Raw genomic sequence first — 22,401 nt, forward strand, 5'->3', positions numbered from 1 at the left:
ATGTGTGCTGCCAAACCGAAGTAAAGGTTATTAGCTTTTTAAATTCACATATTTTCTTACCATTTTGAGTTATTACTTACTTTTATCTTTAGTTAGACATATTAAATGATTTTTAAATTGTTTTTTTTAGTTTTATCTTCAAAGTAAACAAATGGGACCCATGAATCTACTTGTCAAGTAATTAATGGTCTCACATAAATATGATATGGAATGTAAGACACAAAATAAAATTTCTCCGTACGAAAGGGGAAAGTATGACGGAGAAGAATTCAACAACATATATATAGCTTAGACAAAGCTTATTTTTGAGATCCAACAGTTAATATCTTACAGCAGTGGTCCAACTCAGCAACCACCGTGCGATCTACGTGTCATTTATTATTTTATCCGACACGTGGCTAAGAAATTCCAAGTTGGCAAACATGAACATATACCTACTCATCGCCTCTATATATTTGCTACTAAACCTCTCTTACTTTTGGCTGGCTTCTAAATTTTAGTGAATTCTCTCGTTCTCGTTCTCTCTTATTTTCACAGAACATTCAAATACATCCATACCCCTCAATTTCTCAATATCTCTCCCTCTCTTTCCTTATATCTTTTCCCTCTTAAAATTGTTCTAAATTTGTTCCTTTTAAATCCAATTCTTTAATTTTAGTCTCTTCAATATCCTATATTTATTGGGAAAAAAGAAAAAGATGAAGGGGAATACTGGAAATCCACTAGCTTTGACATCCTTGAATCACATATCCCTTGTTTGCAGATCAGTTGAAGAATCCATTGATTTTTACAGAAATTTTCTTGGTTTTGTCCCCGTTAGAAGGCCTGGATCATTCAATTTTAATGGTGCTTGGTAAATATACGCCACATTCCTTTTTTTTAAATATATATATTAACATTAATTAATTTAGGGACTGGAAGCTTGAAACAAGTAAAAATGTAGATTGATATGATATAATATGATATGACATGACCCATTTCAATTATAAATAATAAATTAACCACAGAATTTTTGTCAAAATTTTGATAGGTTGTTTGGTCATGGGATAGGAATTCATCTCCTTCAGTCGGAAGATCCAGAAAAATTGCCTAAGAAAACTTAAATTAATCCCAAGGACAATCATATATCTTTCCAGGTTTTTTCTTTTTCTTTTCTTCTTTTAATATTTCTTCTATATATATCTAATAGCTTGATAATGTTGATGCATGATCATGTTATTTGTATAATGTTTAAGTTTCAACCACTCTGTCGATAATGACATGTGCTGTTACAAGACTTTTGATTTTTTCTAACACAAATTGTACATCTACTTGTTGTACACGCCTCTGACTCTCTTAATTGGAAAAAGAAAATTATAGATTGAATTCTCATCTCCATTCATAATAAAATTGAAATGATAAAGAGGATAGAACAGAGAAAAGAGAAAATGTATGATGAATACGTATTGGATTTAGATATTATAGTACTGTTATCTCGCTAGGGATGTCAGATGGGTCGGGTAAGACTTGAAGTTGAATTGATTAATATTAGCTGAATCAATAAATGACCAAGTCATTAATCCGCCAAAAGACTACTTGGACTAAGACAGATTGGGTTAATATGAGCTAAATAACGGATCATAGCTAACTAGACATACAATAACAAAAAGTAGCTTCTTATAGCAAGTTTGATAAATAGATGTCCACTTTTACTTGTCCAGTTTAGAAAAGCAATAGATAATTTACTTTTTTTAAAAAGTACTTACTTAATTCTAATTAATTTTTCAACATATATATATATATATATATATATATATATATATATATATATATATATATATATAACTCAAACTCATGTTTTAATTAAAGTTTGGTTGATTGATGAGCGCGCAGTGTGAGAGCATAGATGCAGTGGAGAAGAAGCTAACAGAAATGGGGATAGAGTACGTTAGACAGCTAGTGGAAGAAGGTGGAATATACGTAGATCAGCTATTTTTCCACGACCCAGATGGTTTTATGGTTGAAATTTGCAACTGTGACAAATTGCCTGTGATTCCATTGGTTGGGGAAATGGCTAGATCTTGCTCCAGAGTTAATCTTCATCAACCTTAGCCAACACAGCAACAACCCATAGTACATGTCCAAGTCCAACCTTTAATTAAACTAGATTAATGTTCCTAGCTTAAGGATTAGTTGGTTACTTAGAATGTTTGTTACAACAGCTTTTTCTTTTACAGAATGTTGTTGCTTTCTTTGTTTAGCGTCATTAATTGGTATTTGTAATAAAGTCTACTTGGCAATTGTACCCAAATGATAATGTATGATAGCTTTGGTAGCCCTATTGATTTGAAATGTGTGTTCTGGATTTAGGTACAAGTGTACAACCTTTCGATTAATTAGACATATACCTGAACTAACTTTGTCAATCACACGAAAACTACAAAACCTAGATGAAAACAGAAATGAGAAAGAAAAAAAGCATGTAAAAAGATTAAGTTAACAAGGAAAAAAGGGAAAAACAGAGATACATGAGTCACTTCAATACGTTTCAAGCTTTTCGGAGAGAAAAGAAAATAACAAAATATAAAATTGGCTCGCGGCCGAATTAATAACATTTGCTAGCCAAAAAATATACGTATAAAATAATGATACGTTTATGTGTGTGTGTATATATATATATATATATATATATATATATATATATATATATATAAGAAAAAGTGTAAATTGTTTTTTTTCCATCTTCTATAGTGTTTGACCAAAAAATATAGATCTTGGTTTAACTAATTAAATTTATATAAATGAGGGTTAATCTTAGTTAACAATAATATCTCAAAGATGAAGTTCTCAGAAGTGCAATAAATACTACGTAGATATATTTCAATAGCTACGGCAGCAACCAATATTAAAGAAGTCAAAAGAAATATTGTAGCAGTAAATATTGTTGAATAGTAATAAATGACATTTAAGTAAATAGAATGAATGAGTCACCCAAGAAAGGATGGAATCACTGAATGTTCTTTCTGACAATGATGAGTGATGGACAATCCTTTAAATATCTGAGTTATTCTCGGATTTAGTAGAAAAGTGTAGACATGAATCTTGGCCAAAAGGTTATGTTTTTCTCCTTGCAATAATTTGATTCTCCTCTTTAAAGTCAAAGCGTATTTTACAAATAAATATCACATGTCCCATATCATTGTGTCTCTTTCTTTTTTATAAGGAACATATTCCTAGAAACCTAATAATACAAGTGCAGAGAATATCTACTACAATATTCTCCTTTAGGTCCTATCTTAAAGCTAGTCGTTATAACTTTGTCAGACGCCCACGACCTCGGCAACGGTTATTGACGACTCCTCGACTTAGATCTTTGCTGACTCTTCGACCACAACCTTCATTGTTTATTAGATCACTTCGACCCATGGCAACATGAAGATGCTTTACCAATATCATTTTGACTTATATTCTAGAGATAGATTTCGACCAATATAGTTAGTCCATCCGCTTATTGAGGCCGATTTTGCGGGCAGGTTCGCTGAGCGGATCATGTTATCGGTGGTCGAGCGTACCGCACGAGTCATGGTTATTATGACGAACAGGTGGCATGGCCCTCTGTGAGACACACATTTCAAAATGCTTCGCATTTCTTGGGCTATTCGTTGGAGTTATATCGTCCACATGCCAAGATGATGCATTGTTTTGTTTTTCGTGTGACTTTTGATTAGACCTTCCCATTCGGTTCCGATGCTAATGATGAACAATTTTCGATTTCGGTGCCATGACCTTTATAAATAGAGATCTTTGAATCCGATTTTGGAGTTTAAACTTTCTAGCATTTTTAAGACACCTTATTTCTTTCCTGCTTTCTTCTTCTCTAAATTTCTTCTGTTTCCAGTGACCTATATTCTTCTTCATTCCTTCTTGTTTGTTACTTCACTGCATCGAATCATGTCTGAAGTGCCTTCTAACGCTAGTGAGGGGAGTTGTGTTATTCCCCTGGCAGTGGTATTCCCTTCTCGTGAGGAGAGCCGTTGAGGATGAAACTTTCTCATCGGTGGAGGAAATAGTCTCACGCAACCCTGATTCCAGATCCGATTTACCAAAGCTCCTGAGGCAGTACCTGGAGATTTTCTATCAGTAATGACGGTAAAGGAGTTAGCGGAGTTCAAGGCCAAATCTTTCGTTCCTGATCATATCGAGTTGATCCCTGCTAAAGGGGATGCGGTATAGGTCCACTATCCCGGGTATTGTGCCCTCCATGCTTATCTTTCCAAGTTGGCTATTCTTTTTCTCTCCTTTCGCTGGTCGAGAAGTTCTGTCATTACTACGGCGTTTTCCCAGCTCAACTTGCACCGTACGTCAATAAAATTATAAAGATGCTTACCAAGTTTGTCGAGCAAGCCGGGGTCGAATTGACACTTCGGCACTTAATACACCTATTTGCCCCTAGCTTTTATAATGAAATGATGTTGAATCTTCACCGGCAAGGGGGAAAATGCTTGGTGGTGAAGACGGATGACAAGGACAACCGTTAATTCTGGTTCAAATTCTTTTTTGTCAGAACCGAGGATGTGGTGGCCAATGTCGATGGTTTTCCTGAGGCTTAGAACTATACTTGTAAGTGCCTGGTTTTTGGAGTTTGCAGCCGATATAGGTCTTTTTGCTATGGTCGTTGAGGTCCAATTGAATGAGGTCGAGGTCTTCTATGGTCGAATCTGCAGCCTCGACCATTTCGGGATCCATGATGACGTCCACTCTCTTTCCTTGCGTCGACCTCGACACTGTTGATTGCTATGCCACTTTTTCCTTGTCTATTCTTTGTTGAGTTGTCGTGTTGCCTAAGGCAATACGGTAGCATTCTCATGACATGCACTGTTCCCTGCGTATGCTGAATATTCTCCATGGTGTTGGCAATTTAATTATTTGATATAAGCTGGAGGGGATGGCTCTCATGGGATGTATCCATGATTGTCCTACTATGATGTTGTATGCGGTGGCCTGATCCATGATGTGGAATATCGTCTCCAGTGTTACGCTGCCAGCCAAGACATGGAGTGTAATTTCCCGTGACGTCTGCTCAACTACATTATTAAAATCGGTTAGCGTGATGTAGCACGGCACTATCTTATCCTCGAGTCTCATTTGCATAAGGAATCGGGGATGGATAATGCATTTGCCACTTCCATCGTCCACCATGATACATTTAACATCGGTATCTAAAATGTATAAAGTAATAACGAGGGCATCATTATGAGGAAAAGTCAAACTGTCAGCATCCGACTCCTCGATAGATTATACTTTCTTCGAGTCCGTCGTACCATTCGTGGGGTGATAGACAGCTTGATCTTGTAAGTGGTGGTGAACTTCACGTCGTTGATAGAGGCATTATCGCCACTGCCAATGATCATGTTGATAGTACAAGCTGGTGATGGAGGCTTCGGCGGGCCTTGGTGTTCGCGTCCTCTTGCGAAATTGCTTCTACCCTTGTCGCTTAGCAGCTTCGTAAGGTGTCCCTATCGCAACATGTTTACGACTTCTTGTCTGAGGGCAATGCAATCTTCTGTTTTGTGCCCACATTCCTGGTGGAACTCATAAAGGGCGTCGGATTTTTTGGTGTTTGGGTCTGATCTCATCTTCGGCGGCCACTTTACCTTTGTTCCAAGTTTCTTAAGAGCGTAGACTATTTCTATATGTGGCACACAAAAATTGTGAGCATATAATAAAGGGTGGATACCTCTTTCGTTCTGGTGAGTCCCTGTTCTCGGCCTAGATGGTCCTTCTTCATAGCGGGGGGAATGTGCATTGGACGCCCTGACATATGGCTGGTGTCATTCCCTATTGGGTCGAGAAACCGGGTGATCCTTCATGATGTTGTCTCTTTGCTCTTTTCTGGATTCGGTTTGTAGCGAGATTAGTCGGTGAGTTGGTCTGTTGAGGCCGTCTTCGTCTGCTCAGACCTCAGCGTAATAGGCATTATGGATTTCGTCCCAAGTGGTTGGAGGATATTTCATCAATCAGCTCAACAGTTTTCTTGTCGCTCTCGAACCATCTCTACTCAACCCGTTCTGGAAGGTCGTGACTGCCATCCCTTCAAATATGTTCGTCGGAGTCATCCTTACTCTGTTAAATTGGGTGAGGAAGTCCCTTAGTCCCTCTCTTAAGGACTGTTTGATAGCGAATATGTCGTTTACTTTTGCTTCGGCCTTTTTGGCTCCAGCTTGGGCAGTTACGAACTTATCGGCCATTTCGTCGAAAGTTTCCATGGAGCGGGCTGGTAACTGTGAGTACCATGTCAATGCTCCTCTCGTAAGGATTTCGCTAAACTTCTTCTGAAAAATATAGGACACTTGTTCCTTGACGAGGTCGTTGCCTTTTACGGCGGTGAGATAATAGATCCCATGATCCTTCGTCCCATCGTATATCCTGAGGTAGGGTGGCATTTTGAAGGTCTTTGGTATGGCGTGCGGGGTTGCGTTATCGGTGTACGAATTCTCTACGAACCTATCGGTGTCCCTTTTTTGGCAACAGCTTAGGAGCGCCCGGTATATTATCGACTCATTCTTGGTGTTGTTTCATCTGATCTCGGAGTGCTTTGTTTTCATTCTCTATTTCTTCCATCCTCTTTAGAACGATAGCGAGGGTGCTATCACCTGCACTATTAATAATATTATGAGTTATACTTGTTTGTTAGTAATATTGTGAGTTATACTTGTCGTCGAAGGGCTTGGTCGATCGCACTGCTCGTCCGTTTGTTGTATCATGCAAGCTCTTGCGATTTCTGTAGTCGTTCTTAGAAAGGGTCTGTTGAGGATCCTCACCAGCATATCGGTCAGCCATGCTTCGAGGAGTTCTTTTCACAGTTGGGGGCGTCCCTTCTTCTGCGAACGTGGATACCCCTTTTCCACTGGGTTTGTTATGCTACAGTGGGGGGAGACGACCTCTCACGCCTAGGGGAAGCGTTGGGCGTCATGTCCTTACCTACTGTTTCGCAGCTCTCGTTGATAGCATTCATGAGGTTGTTGGGGAGATCACTTGTTATTCTCGTCCTCTCTCCTTGGTTACCTGCCATGTTGGTTTCCGTACGTACAAAGAGAAAAGAAGATCTTTGGGGTTTGTGAAGTTAGTGACTTGTGTTAGTTACAGATCTGAAGGAAACTATAAAATTAACAAAGAAATCCCCACAGACGGCGCCTAATTATTTAACCAAAAAATATAGATCTTGGTTTAACTAATTAAATGTATATAAATGAGGGTCAATATTAGTTGACAATAATATTCCAAAGATGAAGTTCTCAGAAGTGCAATAAATACTATGTGATATATTTCAATGGCGGCAGCAAACACCAATATTTAAGAAGTCAAAAGAAATAATGTAGCATCAAATATTGTTGAATAGCAATAAACGATATTTAAGTAAATAGAATGAATCAATTACCCAAAAAAGGATGGAATCGGTGAATGTTTTTTCTGACAATGATGAGTGATGGACAATCCTTTGAATATCTGAGTTATTTCGGATCTGGTGGATAGACAAGAATCTTGGCAAAAAGGTTATGATTGTCTCCTTACAACAAGATCTGATTCTCCTCTTTAAAGTCAAAGAGTATTTTACAAATGAATATCACATGTCTCATATCATTATGTCTCTTTCTTTTTATAGGAAACATTAGGGGTGTCAATTGTTCGGTTCAGCTGGTTATTATGTATAATCAAAATTAGAGTTTTCAAAACCGTCCCAATCATGTTGGTTTCTCTTTGGTATCGGTATGGTTCGGTAAATTTTCGGTAATTTTTTTATTGTCATGCAAAAGTCACTAGTAGAAGTAGAATGCAAAAGCTTACGTACTTTTATAGGACTTAGCAAAACTATATAGACATTTTTACGGTTTAAAAGGTGATGAATTAAGAAAATATGAAAGATGGTTAGAGTATAGATCCATCAACTATTCTACATCAACGTAAAAAAAACTAAGCAAATACAAAAAAAATATAAATCATACGAGTGAAAAAATATTAACCAAGTTAGGGTTCAAGAATAAAGTCTATAGAAGATTAAATATTCAAAAAGATAAATCAAAATCATATGAAAATGAAACATATTCAATATAACATAGTTTGCTGCTCATAATAATACCTTGTGTCTTGCTAATGAACATGCTAAAAATAATTTAGTTTCAATAGGAGTAGCACAATAGGTTTGTGAATTAGGATTTTGAGTTAAATTACTTGTTGGCTTGTAACTGTTTCATAATTCCAAGGCCGAAGAAAAAATTTAACGCTTTATTATTTTTAAACTTAATATATAATGATATTTTTCACATCGTAAATTTATTCGGTAGGGTTCAGTATTTTTTCGATTTATTTTCATAAAATAAATAATCTACCCTAATTATCGGTACAGCTATAGATTTATATAAAAACATACGGTTTTATTAAAAGAAACCTAAAAATCGGTTCGGTACGCTACGGTTCAGTCAGTTTGGTCGGTTTTTAAATATCTATTGACACCCCTAGGGAACATGTTCCTAGAAACCCTAATAGCACAAGTACAGAGAAATATCCACTAGAATATTCTCATTTAGGTCCTATCTTAAAGCTAGCCGTTATAACTCTGTCAGAGGCCACGGCCTCGGCAACGGTCATCGACTCCTTGACTTCGATCTTTGCTAACTCTACGACGATGGACTTCACTGTTGATTAGATCATTTCGACCCATGGCATGCTGAAGTTGATTTACCGATATCATTTTGACTTATATTCTAGAGATAGATTTCGACCCATACAGCAAAGAACTCGAAGGATAAAGTGGAAAGGACTCGTGACACCTCATGTTTTTCTTTTCATTTTAATTTTAATATGTAAAATTTACTGGCCAAATTAATTCGAGTCCTCATTTTTCAGTAATAATATTTGAAATTTAATGTCCAACTAATTCGAACCTGCATCAATGTGCTACCTCATGTTAGGTTACGTGAGAATTTCCAAATTTCATGAAAATAACTTATAGTCTTATAATATTCCAAAAAAATGGAAAACGACAAATGACAAGAAGTTATAGCTCTTCCATATGCTCCATACCTATTTGAAATTTAAAAGAGATTTATTTTACGTAACAATACATGAAATGAACCTAAGATATGGGTGACAATTAGAAGGATTGGAAATTGGGGAATTTTTAGAAAACACTATTGTTTCGTGCCTATTAATTTTATATAGCTACCATATATATAATTATTTTCTATAGCTAGTATTCATTTGTTTCGGTAGTGTATTTGTTGTATTCACGTTGTTGTATTCATGAATACAGCAGCAAAAAGCGTCTAATATCATGGGCAGTCCAGCTATTCGCGCATGTATTCACTTGTATTCGCGCTGCTGTATTCATGAATACAACAGCAAAAAGCGCCTAAAATCAGGGCAGTCCAGCTGTACGTGCATGTATTCACATGTTTCCCGCTGTTGTATTCATTAATACAGCAGGAAAAAGTGTCTAAATCAGGGCAGTCTAGCTGTACGCGCATGTGTTCACATGTATTCACGCCATGTATTCATGAATACAGTAACGACAATCACTTTAAAAATAGGTATGTCCAGCTGTCTAATAACGGGAATAATATCAATTAGCGTGATACACTCCTAATATAACTCAACAAAATCAATTCTAACATGCCTCGTTATCAACCCAATTAATTAGAATGATTTTTCAATTGTATATAACCTAATAAAAATGTATTCACTGTTTATATTATATTCTATTTTAATTTTTGTATTCAGTGTATTTCAATGTTTATATTTTGTACTCATGTATGAATACAGATGTATTCAGCTATATTAAATAAATACAAACCTTCGAAATACATAAATATTAGCAAAAAATAATATATTTACACAAAAATATAATGTATTTTGAGTGAATTTGTACATAATACAATGTGTTTGTATCATTATATGTGAATAAATAGCAAAAAAAGGAAGAAAAATTCACCAAAGATGGTATTTTCCGGCGTAAAAAATATTGCAGTATCCGTGTAGAGGAATCCATTGCAATACCCGGCATAGAAGAAAGCCACAGTCTCTTTCTTTCTAATATTGCAATACAAATCCATTGCAAACATTCGGTGCAGAAGCTAAGCAGTACAAATCCATTGCAATATCCGGCATAAAAACTAAGCATGTATTTTTCTCGAAGAGAGAGATAAGGAAGAGAGATAGAAAGAATAAAATTTTTGTTGGGATTTTGAGAGAGAATCATGTATTAATTGAAAGAAAGAGAGAGAAAACATAAATAGCATATTTCACGCCTCAATTGTAGTATATACCATAAATATCTATTTTGCTATAAAATATAAAAGGTAGTTATAGAAAATAATATTTTAAAATAATTTTGGTTTATAATAAATAGGGTATATACCTTTGCTATATGAGGTAAAATTTCCTTGCAAATTTGAACAGGCTAAATAAGTTCAGTTAATAAACGAATTAGTCATTAACCCTTCCAAAGTTGACTCGGGTTTAAGTGGACTTATCAAGATGGGCTAAACAATGGATCATAACTCAATATGTCCAACTCTTACAAGGTTTAGTTTTGGTTTCTTATAATTTGTCTAATTACCAAACAAAATTAATAATTTTTTTCTTTATTATGGCCATGTAAAAAATATCAAACAAAAGAAATTTTTTTCGTTTTTTAATATTTTGACAGGTTTTCTGATAGGTCAATTTGAGGGAAGAAATTCAAAAATAGCCAGATTTATAAGTGGTCATTCAAAAATAGCCACAGTTTCAAAAGTAATCGAAATTTAGCCACTTTTTATATAAAGATAAATCTGAACGAAAACACTGTTTAAAATCCAGAAAAATACTCCAGCATAATATACTGGAGTTCCAGTATAATATACCGGTCCAGCATAATATACTGGAGTTTGGAGCACCGGTGCTCCAGTCTCCAGTATATTATACTGGAGCCAACAAAGTATACTGGTCCAGCATAATATGGTGGAAGTTCATACACAGGTGCACCGAACTCTAGTATATTATGCTAGACCGGTCTCTGTTGCAGTAAATAGTGGCTATTATGACTTGGCAAATGTTGGCTATTTTTGAATGATCAGTCCGAAAACTGGCTAGATCGTGCTATTTTAACCAATTTGAGTTACATATTTAGCCCAAATTTACTTAACTTTTGATGGACTTAATTGGACAGATCAAAATAGGCTGAATACATACTGGTGTTGGAGCACTGAAGCAAAGTTTTTAGTTTAATTTCTGTAATTTCCTCTAATTCCTTGTAACAGTTGGTTTACTGAAAAGCAGTGGAAACATTTCCTAATTGAGTCGAACTCATTTGTTATTTAGATATTTACAGATTTAGTGGTGGAACTTCATTAATAGTCTCTTCGTAGTGCAAAACCGACTATGTAAAAATCATGACTCATTTCTCAACAGGGACATTAGATTTTTTAAAAAAACTATTAAATTATGCACAAATTATTAATTTAGAACCCGATAGCTTAAATGAATTAAAATACTAAACCTATAAATTTCAAATCATGGCTCTGCCTCTGAATTCTCAACTAATAAATTTAAGATGTAGTAGTTTGCTTTGCTAAATTCCTGTAAGGCGTAAGCTGATATATTATCCTGCCTGGTCGCTTTAAGGAACAAGGCTGTTTCTTCTATCTAATTTGTACAACATACATCAAACAGGCAAAGACCATATGTTAAAGAACTCAAGAATATGGGAAGGGCAAAGGGCAACTCTATTGTTAGTATTTTTAAAGCTTGAAAACTCACAAATGAATATCGTGATTTGTTGAAATTTTTGACAAATTAATGATTGAGGTTCATTGGGGATGTTATGTTAAAGTTGTGATTAAAAGTTGAAGCTGTTTGGTGAAGATTTAAGCTATCTGGTGATGTTTTTTTAATCCATTTTGGATTGAATTTCATGAGTTGAAGTTCGTAAAGGACGGAACCCATTTTTTGTATAATTTTATATAACGATATATAATTTTGTCAGATAAAAAGTTTGCTTTTATACACTAGTTATGCTTTTATACAATGTTGATATATTATTTATAATAAGTATGTAATATTGTATAAACTGTAAAGATATATATACATTGTTCCAAAATATATATTAGCTGTGGAGATGAAAATTGAAAAAATATGGATACATAAAATGCAAATGCGTTGGACTGTATTTTTGTGCAAATCTCGGCTAAACGAATCACTGATGACGAAGTGCCCTATACCCGCACTAAGGAGATACGCGACTATTCTTATATGCATGATTTAGGATCTTAAAACAAGTAATCTCGAAGTAATCATTCGACCCTTGAATTGAATCCAATAAAATGTACTCGTCAAGTCAAGAAACTACAAGTCCATAATAAACAATTATAATCATACAAAATAGAGGAGACACACTATTTAACTGCAATGGACAGAAGTTTCCGTTCTTTTCTTTTTGCAACTTTCAAAAAAAAAAAAAAATTATATTACAATCACAAGAACATCATTTTTACAGATTGTACATTATCGATAGCCATTCATACATGAGAAATTTATGCCTAACAAATTCCTACTATTTCACATTGCAGTAACAAAATAACAAATACGCTAAGTAATCTCCAGCCAATTTTTTCCCCCTTTCTACACCCTTATATATTAGCCTTGCAATGGCTCCTCTTCATCTGGCAAGACAACAGCTAATAAAGAAAACTTAACACGAAGAGAAATCTTACCATTGTCGACTACAAGCCTAGCCCCGGACACCATCCAGTAGCCAGGTTGATCCTGGGGTCCTCTCATCATCTCTGTCGTGTCAACGAACTTTAAGAGTCTACGGGTTTGTGCTGGCATTGGAGGTCCATCCGGATAAAGTGCAGAGTTTATGTGAATTTCAGATGGTCGTGGCAATGGCTTTTGAGCGGAGGAAAAATGGGAACTTATTATAGATGAGATGATTCCTGATTTTTCAGTCTGAGCAGGGGAACCATCCCACTCAGGTCTCTTTATGACTGTGGCACCTAATACTTTGGAAAACTTAAGGCGTAAAAGAAGAACATTTCTCATACCAGATTCTCCAACTTCAAATTGGGCCCCTGTGACGATCGAGGAATCATCATCGGATTCTACGGGGGCAGTGCATACATGTGAAAAACTCTTCCATTGGACTTTCTCATAATACCTCCGGTCAGAAGAGCTGCTGGCATCTCCATATGATTCATTCTGAAATTGAAGACTTTTTGGCAAGGAAGAAAGGTGATGCAAATGGATTGCTAAGCAATTGCTTCTTTTGCCTTCCAAATACAATCGAAGGCCGACGACTGGCTTATTACCCACATCCACCTATGAAAATTCATCAAGAAAATATACACGCAAGGAAAATATCAATATACAAAGCATTGATTGGTTGAACAATAGGCTGCTATAAACTTGTAACTGCTTACCACTTCTTCCAATTTCATTATTATCATTTCTTCCTTATAAATACATAAATTCTAAGATAGAAGGCCAGGCAAGTAATTTGACCAGTACGATATTGGTTAAATCATCTCAGTAGTAGAAACACCCTTTAGAATGGGACACAAGTCTATGGGATCTCCGAATATTGAAAATGAAGGCAGTGAAACAGCAGTGCTCCACTAAAGTTGACTTTTAGTGCATAGAGCTGAATAGCGAGCTATCATAACAGCTAACAATCTAAGGATTGAAAAAACCACATGAGAGCTGGTGCGATGTGTGCTAATTAACAGGAAGGATCCTTATTCTTTTTTCTTAAATGAAAAAATGTATCATGGAAGGATACATTTCATCTTCTCATAGGTCGCCGATTTGTGGCAAAATTGGGGAGCTTGATGCAAAAACAAATTCATATCTGCTAAATGAAGATTCTATTAGAGAAGAATTACTAGGGAGATGGAATCAAAGAAGGGGTAGATCAGGAAGAAATCAAACAGTGATAACGATTACATGGAGTAAGGAACACAGAGCTTTTGAGAGTGAAAGAGGCCAATATTTCACATCCAAGCGATCATACTTCTTTACTGTTACACTTTTCATGCATTATACGTGGCACTCCTTTCTATATATGCAAAGTTCAAAAATCGCACCTTCATTTAAATACACCAACCTCTAATGATAGTACCAACATGCAATGATGATTGGACCGATTTTGTAGAAATGGAACTTCATTAGAAATGCAACTTCATTATTTTGGTTTCCTTTTCTTGTACTCTTGACATCTTACAGTTTGTTTATAAAATTTATTAGCTCGTCCAATAATAAAATATACAACAAGACCATGAATAACAAAAGAACTGGCTCTTCCATGCCTGTTCAAGTAGGTGTCTATATTTATCATTATTATTTGTAGTTCCATAATCTAATCCATTCTATAGAGCAAAGATTTCCTCTGTTGTCCATTTACTATGTTTAACTTCTTCCACTTTAGGTTAGGCTTCTCATCAACCTTTATGAACATAGTTTAGCATTGCAAAATATAGCCCCATATCAAAATAAATAAACACATGATTCACTAAAACCTTTTTTGAGAGCAGGAATAGCTAGCCAGTTGTCTTCACATAACAATAACAACGACCGAGTGAAATCTCACGAGTGGGGTCTAGGGAGGGTAGTGAGTACGCATACCTTACCTCTACCACGAGGGGGTAGAAAAGTTGTCTTAGCATACATTCTAGCATTTTTAAGAACCAGTCTCATGAGAGACGAATCGTTCAAAAATATCTGGTAGTATGTGAAACATCGTTTTTCTTCAATTAGTTAACATTTAACAAAAAGATCATACATTGGATTTGATGTAAAACACTTTCAAACTGTAAGTTCCTCCAAATAATTCTTCAAGTTAACATAGCCGCACAACTAATAGGTGTGTAAAAGCTGAAGAAATTGTTACCGGATTTGTATTAACATATAACTTGGGGCCCATTAAACTGAACTTCAGGGTTTTACCACTTTGCTGCTTCCTCTCGGGACCAAGAGGAAGTTCACCAAACACAGGTCCCCATTGCCTTGGAAGCTGAAACTCCAAAAACTGATAAAGCTCTTCAATTGGTGGTTTATCTGCATGACAGATGCAACGATAAGCTTCCTTCAGAAATTACATGGATTGTCTGAAAGTTACTTTTGAGTTTTGCACAAATAGCTACCTAAAAATAGTGCCTGTGCAAAATCCACAAATCATGATATTCCTAGTAAGCAAATTAAGTGATGAGATTAAATGTATTAACTTAAAACATCTACAGCCATAAATTCACAATAGTCATCTTATTTCTCGTAATATCAGGAGTTGTGGATTACAGAATTTATGAATGGAGTGGATATTGGATTTCAGTATCCTCCATAAAATTCTAACTAACGAACGTGAATCCAAATATTAACCACACTTCTTAGCCGATGCAGGATTTTGCTGCAAGCTTTATTTTACAATATTTTTATTTCTTTAGACAGGTCTTTCTATAATTTAAAGCCAAACAAAGAGGTAGCTACACTCCTAAGAGGCAAGCAGGATATTCTTTTGTTAAGATGAATCAGGAAACACCACCCGATATTATGTAAAAGGATATATTAAGACTTACAACGTATGTACAAGTTAATTGCATGGCTCAAAAAACCACTTCCATCAATCCCGCTCAATAATGATGATATTGGAATGAATGACATTGAAATCACATCAGGTTCAATTGGAACAGTTTGATACCACCTTTTATGTGGCAGATTTCTGATACTGCTTCCACCTCTCCTCTTCCAGAGGAATGTAATATCCTGATGTCAAAGTTGGAATGGAAAAGGAACATGAAGGTTATAGATAACCAAATAATGAACACAACATAAATGTTTGAAGGAAAGGAAAAAACGTGAATATCAAACTGAAAGTGGAAGAAAGAAATGAAGCATCCATCCAACCAGGGTTTGAAAAGGCAGTTTCGGGTTTCACTGGGCACTGAGCAATCAAAATACTTAATAAGAGCTAAAACGTAATTTTCAGCAAAAGCAGCCAAACAAAACCAGTAAGTTCATTTTTACGTGTACTAAAGAATAGTAGTTCACATTAGAAGTTATTCATATACAAAAGAAAAAGTAGATAAAAATTTTAAAAATAAAAATAAAAATCAAATAAAATGCATATGCAATGATGAAGCATCATTAGAATATGTCAATAAACAAATGCAATACAAATAAAGAAGATAAAACCTTAACTCCCAAAAGTAAAGCTACAATCTAAAAAAATCTCACACCATCATGACAAAAATAAATCAGCTGATTGCGTTGCAAACTTGCAACAGCATTTTGACCCTTATATCATTATCACATTCATTCTACTTTTACACATACTGAACCTTTTCTCCTTTAGTTTTTGTTAGATAAAAGATATGGAATAAATTTCTTGTGGGTTTTATGACTTGGGGTTTATTCACATCCCATGGGAGGAAAAACCTCAATTCAAACTTCTACCTTCTAAATAGCTGTTTGGAACATACGCGCAGCAGCAAAACTTCCACATCACAAAATTCCATACCAATGCCAACTTTCACATGCTCACCTCCCTATTAATCTCTAAAAGAGAAGAAGAGCCACTACCCCGACTCTTTACCACACAGTATTTAATAGAAGGTACAAGGATTAGCCGTCAACTGCCATTCCCATCTCCGAACACACAGTTTCCAACTCCACTGTCATGGTGTCCATTTTACTCCATTTTAACCACCATCTCCAATACATACCACCAAATACCAAGGCGTATCCCACCACTTACTACCCACAACCAAGTCAAAAACTACACATTTCAAGAACATGGCTACGAGCTGCCATTTTAAAATTACACCTAAGACCTCAAGCTTGCAGTCACCACTCTTTCCCTTAAAACCCATCATCTGAATGTAATATTATTTACATATCATGATGCTTTAGCCAATATTTCATCAATGTTCATGACTATATGGCTCCATTTAAGCTTTTAAATTGGAATTATTTGTTTGTGCTGAATTTTGTAAAAGGGCAGCCCGGTGCGCGAAGCATCCCGCATTCACGTAGGGTCCGGGGAAGGGCCGCACCCCAAGGGATGCGTTGTAGACAACCTATCCTAATGCAAGCATTAGTGGCTGCTTCTTTGTGCTGATTTTGTATTCAATGGAAAAGGAGAAATACATCAAGCTTAGAATTGCCAGTCCTGATACCTAATAGTGCGATTTTCATGTAATGTTTTACCCAGATATTGCTCACTACAAAAAAATAACATAGTACACGTGAGAGCTTCTTTTGTAAGCACAATGTTCAAAACTTCATTTATCTATTGTTCCAGCCATACTCACTACTCACGAACTGTACTGGCCTCACCTTATGGATAGGACTATACTAACGAAAAAATCGAAGAGATTTTTAGTCATTTTGATACAAACGCAATTTATTCTGTCTGTCCTAGATCATTTATTTCAACCACAGTTCCAAATGACGTATGCTTATTCCACTTTCATTTGATTCCCCTCCCATCTAGAGCATTCCAAAATCTAATCTCTCAACATCTTTTCGAACTTCTAAGTTCTAGTGGCGTTTTACAAGATTAACCTGGGATTATATCCAAACAGGTCAAGTCAAGTTTAATTTTTGTGAAATCGAAAAAGACCTTGACTGTGTCAAGTTTATTCTAAAACATCTTCAATCTGAAACTGCAAAGAAATAAAAACTTCAAGGATAAGGAAAATTCTGTTTACTACTATTCACAAGACCTGTTACCTCTTTGTGAAAATGAAGAGTTGACGTAGTGGAATCCACAAAGGGCAGCCCTTGGTCACTATTAGCAAGCTGAAAGAGATGAAACTAAGATGTTAATATTAAAATTGTGCAACATGCTTTCAGTTTTATCAATTGCTAGGCTAAGACATTTTTGTAAGAGTAGCTCAGGAATCCTTTTTTTGACGAGTACCAGCAACTTAAAACTAATGGTCCATCTGATAGAACTCTAAGAACCTAAAAGCATGGATAAAAAGAGACAACATTTTAAGTTAGAAAATTAATATAAAGAAAAGAAATCAGAACAGTATAGAAGTTAAGGCACTTCTGCACAGTCAGGTTTCTTGAAGGAATTTTAAGTTCATTAATTACTTGTAATGCTATAACATTGAAGTGCGAAATAGTGCTCGTCCAAGTTTTGAAAAGAACTGTACTTACAGTCCTTTCGTTTATAAGAATTGGCAGCATCAGGGATATCCACTCCAAGTTCAAAATCGCCATTCAAATGCATAATTAAATCATATAGAAATGATATTTGTAAGCAAGTATATCAGGTGACAAAGGAATAATTTGGGATAATGTTTGCACAAGAATTCAGTAGGAGCATCAAATTTTTCAGCAGGAGGAAAAATCGGAGGCAAAAATTATAGGTCGCTGGGATTATATTCATGAAGCAGTCTAACAAGCAAGTAAGGGTTTTATTACTATTAGGATGCTGATCTTTTGTGTTAATCAACCATGGGCGACCTCTAGAGGACCATTTACAATTTTTTCTTCCCTCAGAGCATCATTTACATTTTCTTTTTGGCAAGTATCTAGAGGAATATTTACATGACTCTCTATTATTCATTAAAAACACTATTTGCTTGTTTTTTTGTCTGTAATGCCAGATGAACCATTATGGAAGTAGATACAATTTCTGGGAACTTCTAACAAATCCTATGATTCATTCTTCTGGATTGTTAATCTAAGGTGTTGTTCTTGGAACAAACAATATGGATTGATTTTCTTTCAATAGTGAACTGGATTGAGAGTTGAATACGAAGAATGGCACATGCTTATGTGCTTATTGTCTCTGAGATCTCTAAAAACAATATATAAGCCAGCAGTGCATGTACAGAAGTAGAATGAAATCAGAACAAATAATTCATGTATGAGCACCTCTACATAGACACCATTTTAAAGAATACTAAATGTTAAATTTGCCTGTTTCAGCTAATTAACAAAATAGAAAGAAAAAAGGGGGCAGCGCCCCATGCTGCCCTGCCCCGCTTGCCATTTCTAGAGAAGACAGACTAAAGATATGACATAAGATTTATCTTATCAAGGAAAAAAAAATTGACATAAAATACTAAGGCTGGAGTTCAAAGTATTTCAAGGAAATGAGATCCAAAACATTGGACCTCTGTGTGTGTGTGTTTGGCTGTGAAAGTTGACATCACAAAATCATTTCGCCCTATTTGTGCTTACCAGTATAGTGCTGGATTGTTCATTTGCATCACTAAATCCTTGGTCTGCCACTTCTTTCAACATTTTCCGTACATCTGCAGGCTGAAGTGTTGATGAATGTTGCTGCTTTACATATACAACATCCTTTCCCCCCATCTTCACACCAACAACAACATGGGTACCATATTTCTCAATAAACCTGGAAGTTACAATCGAGTCCAGCTTTTGATGTAAGACTAAGAATTAATGTCGAGTATGTCTCCAAGTAACATTATTTATGATCAATTTGCAGGATAGAGTATCATAGATAAGGCTCATCAATGGTAAAAACTTGGCGCACTCCAATTCCATGGCCCTTTGGCATCTCATCAGTTTTGACAACATAATTACTGGGGCAGAAACATTCTTTGCAGGTAGGTAGACAATAAAATGTTGCATGCAAGATAGCGACAATCAAATCACCTTCATCAACTATGGGTCATTTCAAAACTAGTTTGCTCAGTTATACAAATTTTCTATATTATGCGACACAAGAGCAACTTTTTTTTCATACTTGCAAAATCTAAAATGCAACAAATCAATAGTTACAACTTACAACCTATATGCAAAGCAACTTTGACTTGTTGACTTTGATTTACCGACTCTTCGTCTGGAGGCCCTCTGAGCTAGCTGTTAAAGACATCACCCTACCCAGCTCATCTTCCATTCTTATACAGAAAACTTTTCTATGATGCATTTATTATTTAGAAGATTTCCTATGCATAAGTACGTGCGTGTGTGTGTGTGTGTCTGTATATACACGTGCGTAAAACCAAGAAATTTATGTTTCCAACTTCGAAACTCGGTGAATAATAGGTCCATCCCTTTACCCTTCTCCACTTAAATACCAAACTTGGTCCACCAGCAGGATTCGAACTATCGGCGTGTGCCTACTGCGTACCACACATCAGGTAGAGAACCCAACAAAAACTTCCATAAATACCTTGGGTTATTATCAACTTGCCATATTCAAAACCCTATCAAAAACCTCCAGAACGATGTTATATAAGATTGGAGGTAGTTAAAAAGTTGAGTATCACAAAATTCAGAAATAATCAATTCCAACATAACTTTTTCAAGCATGCTCTAGCTTGTTCTTTCATCAGTGCATTCCAGTTTCCCAACCAGAAAAAATAAAGGAAGCAAAAAGGCTTACAAACACTAAAAAAGCTAAGTAGAAAAAACTTGAGCAGTACTTGGACAAGAGAACTGCTTTCTCACCTTGCCAACGCTGCTGGATCCCAAGATGAAGGAACAGCTTGTTTAACATGATCATTGAGTGCAACTTGAGCCTTCTCTAATGCAATATTGTAGAGGGTGATGAAGACCCCGTCAAAAGCAAGAGCTTTTGTGTAGGCGGCGTCTTTTTGCCAACAAGTGGTATATTCAAAAGCAGCATTGAAGTGGCCACTTGGAATTTTACCAGAAAGAGACATTTCCTGGTTAAATTGTTCGGACATCTAGAAGGATAAAGATAATATGTCATACGATATTTCAAGTCGAACTGAAAATTGAAAAGTGTTAATCATAATTATATTAGCTTTTCCGTAGAACATGGAAAAGGAGTAATAACAACATGAAGGGAAAGGAACCAAGGGAATGCATGGCCGGGTACCCAGAATAATTGACAACTATATGCATAGCAAAAAACTAAAAATGATTATACAAACCTTACAATGAATTGATTACAAGGAACATAAAACCTTCACACAAAACTAAGGCTGCTAAGCATAACTCTTTTATCTCATGCATTAAATTGTTGTTTTATTGCATATGGTAATCAACTGTCATAAAACTGCACCTGATACCATTTAAAACAAGTGAGAAGACTAATGCCTCTAGTGCCATGAGAACTTACAAATTTTATCATTAAACTGACACAAGACACTCACTATTGGATGTAAATCAGAGTTGATGAGAATATGTACAAGTGAGTAGTTCACCAAAAAGAAATAAGAGTTGTATGTAAAATCACCTGCTGGAAAGAGAGAAGATCAGAAGTAAATCTGATGCGGTCGCCTTTATCGCAATGGATGGACTTGGGAACATTCTGAACCAAAATTCCCCCAGGAATAGCTATGTCTCGCACCTGATCATCCTCAATGGCGATCAACCTACACTCCTCCTTGCAATACTTCAACCTCAAGTCATCCACTATATCATACCCTAACCCTATTGCTTTCACTGCCGCTTCCGCCGCTGCTCTTAGTTTCAACGCCCTCTCTTTGTTCGCCATCAATATAATCCTTCCACCCCTCACAAGCTAATAGTAGTTCATGATTCTGAATTTTGTCTTTTGACTGAAGAAGACGAAGAACAAGTCTTTGGAATTTTCATTTTGATTAGGTGGAGTTAGTTGGGACAATGACTGACCGGTCAAATATAGTGTCCGTGGCAGCTGTTTGTTTGCATTTCCACCCATTTTCAGCCCTATATCAAAATTACTACTTGTATCACAAGGTGCAATTTTATTCATTTTATGAAAACGACATAATTCATTTGCAAAATTTAGGTCAAAGCAACTCTCCAATAAAAGGAAATTAGAAACAGTAACCCCAACCTTTACACCCAACCCAGGGTAACAAATTAACCTTTGACATACAAAGAAAATATAAACTAACTAAGCAAAGGAGAATAAAGAAACAGAGAGGGAAAATTCAGAAATAAGGGGAAATAGAGGAATAGAAACAGTAAGGTAGACGAATGAGGAAGACAAAGCGAGATTTAGAAAGAAGAATTTTGCATCTCATTCAGCGTAGCATTTACACTTGGACACATAGCAACACAATGCAATAATTTGTGAAAGACATGAAAAGTGGAAAAAGAAGAAATAGTTACTCATAACTATGTTCCCACTATTAAGCATTTGCTCATTCTATGGACTCAACTCTTTGAAGAAGCAGCTGTTGCCTGAATTTCCTTATGAAAGCCTCTGCGTTGTCGTTAATGTCTTCAGATCTGGGCTTGCTTTTCACCTTCTTTGGTGGCACTACTGTCTCTGCCGCATTCCTGAAAGTTACAGAGGAAGATTCGTGCCTCTTATTGTCATGAAAAGCCATGGTCATTCCTGATGTTTCATCTTCTTCTTCAACCTTGGGAAGGTGGAAGAGAGGCTTGACGGAGCTATTCATTTTTTAACTTTCTTTTGTGTTGTGACTAAGTAGCTGTTTCTTCTGA

General features: G+C 35.9%; 1 protein-coding gene and 1 pseudogene across 1 annotated transcript; one reads left to right on the top strand and one right to left on the bottom strand.

The window, feature by feature from the left end:
* Positions 1 to 550: 550 nt before the first annotated feature.
* On the top strand, positions 551 to 2,318 carry LOC107768078 (glyoxylase I 4-like; annotated as a pseudogene).
* Positions 2,319 to 12,458: 10,140 nt separating this feature from the next.
* On the bottom strand, positions 12,459 to 22,392 carry LOC107768077 (MACPF domain-containing protein At4g24290). Its single transcript, XM_016587188.2, has 8 exons — positions 22,113 to 22,392; positions 21,200 to 21,654; positions 20,446 to 20,684; positions 19,207 to 19,384; positions 17,740 to 17,808; positions 15,585 to 15,771; positions 14,903 to 15,069; positions 12,459 to 13,335 (listed from the first exon to the last, which is right to left on the bottom strand). Exons 2-8 carry the CDS (start codon positions 21,458 to 21,460, stop codon positions 12,652 to 12,654), a joined length of 1,785 nt encoding a protein of 594 aa, XP_016442674.1. The 5' UTR covers positions 21,461 to 21,654; positions 22,113 to 22,392; the 3' UTR covers positions 12,459 to 12,651.
* Positions 22,393 to 22,401: the final 9 nt, after the last annotated feature.

Source organism: Nicotiana tabacum, chromosome 20 (assembly GCF_000715075.1).
Source record: "Nicotiana tabacum cultivar K326 chromosome 20, ASM71507v2, whole genome shotgun sequence".
In the NCBI taxonomy this organism is placed as follows: domain Eukaryota; kingdom Viridiplantae; phylum Streptophyta; class Magnoliopsida; order Solanales; family Solanaceae; genus Nicotiana; species Nicotiana tabacum.

Coding starts and splice junctions, on each gene's coding strand:
- LOC107768077 (XM_016587188.2), bottom strand. CDS start 21,460: ATGGCGAACAAAGAGAGGGCGTTGAAACTAAGAGCAGCGGCGGAAGCG. Junction 19,385..20,445: donor GATCCAGCAGCGTTGGCAAG/GTGAGAAAGCAG, acceptor TGTAACTTCCAG/GTTTATTGAGAAATATGGTA. Junction 17,809..19,206: donor AACAATCCAGCACTATACTG/GTAAGCACAAAT, acceptor CATCTCTTTCAG/CTTGCTAATAGTGACCAAGG.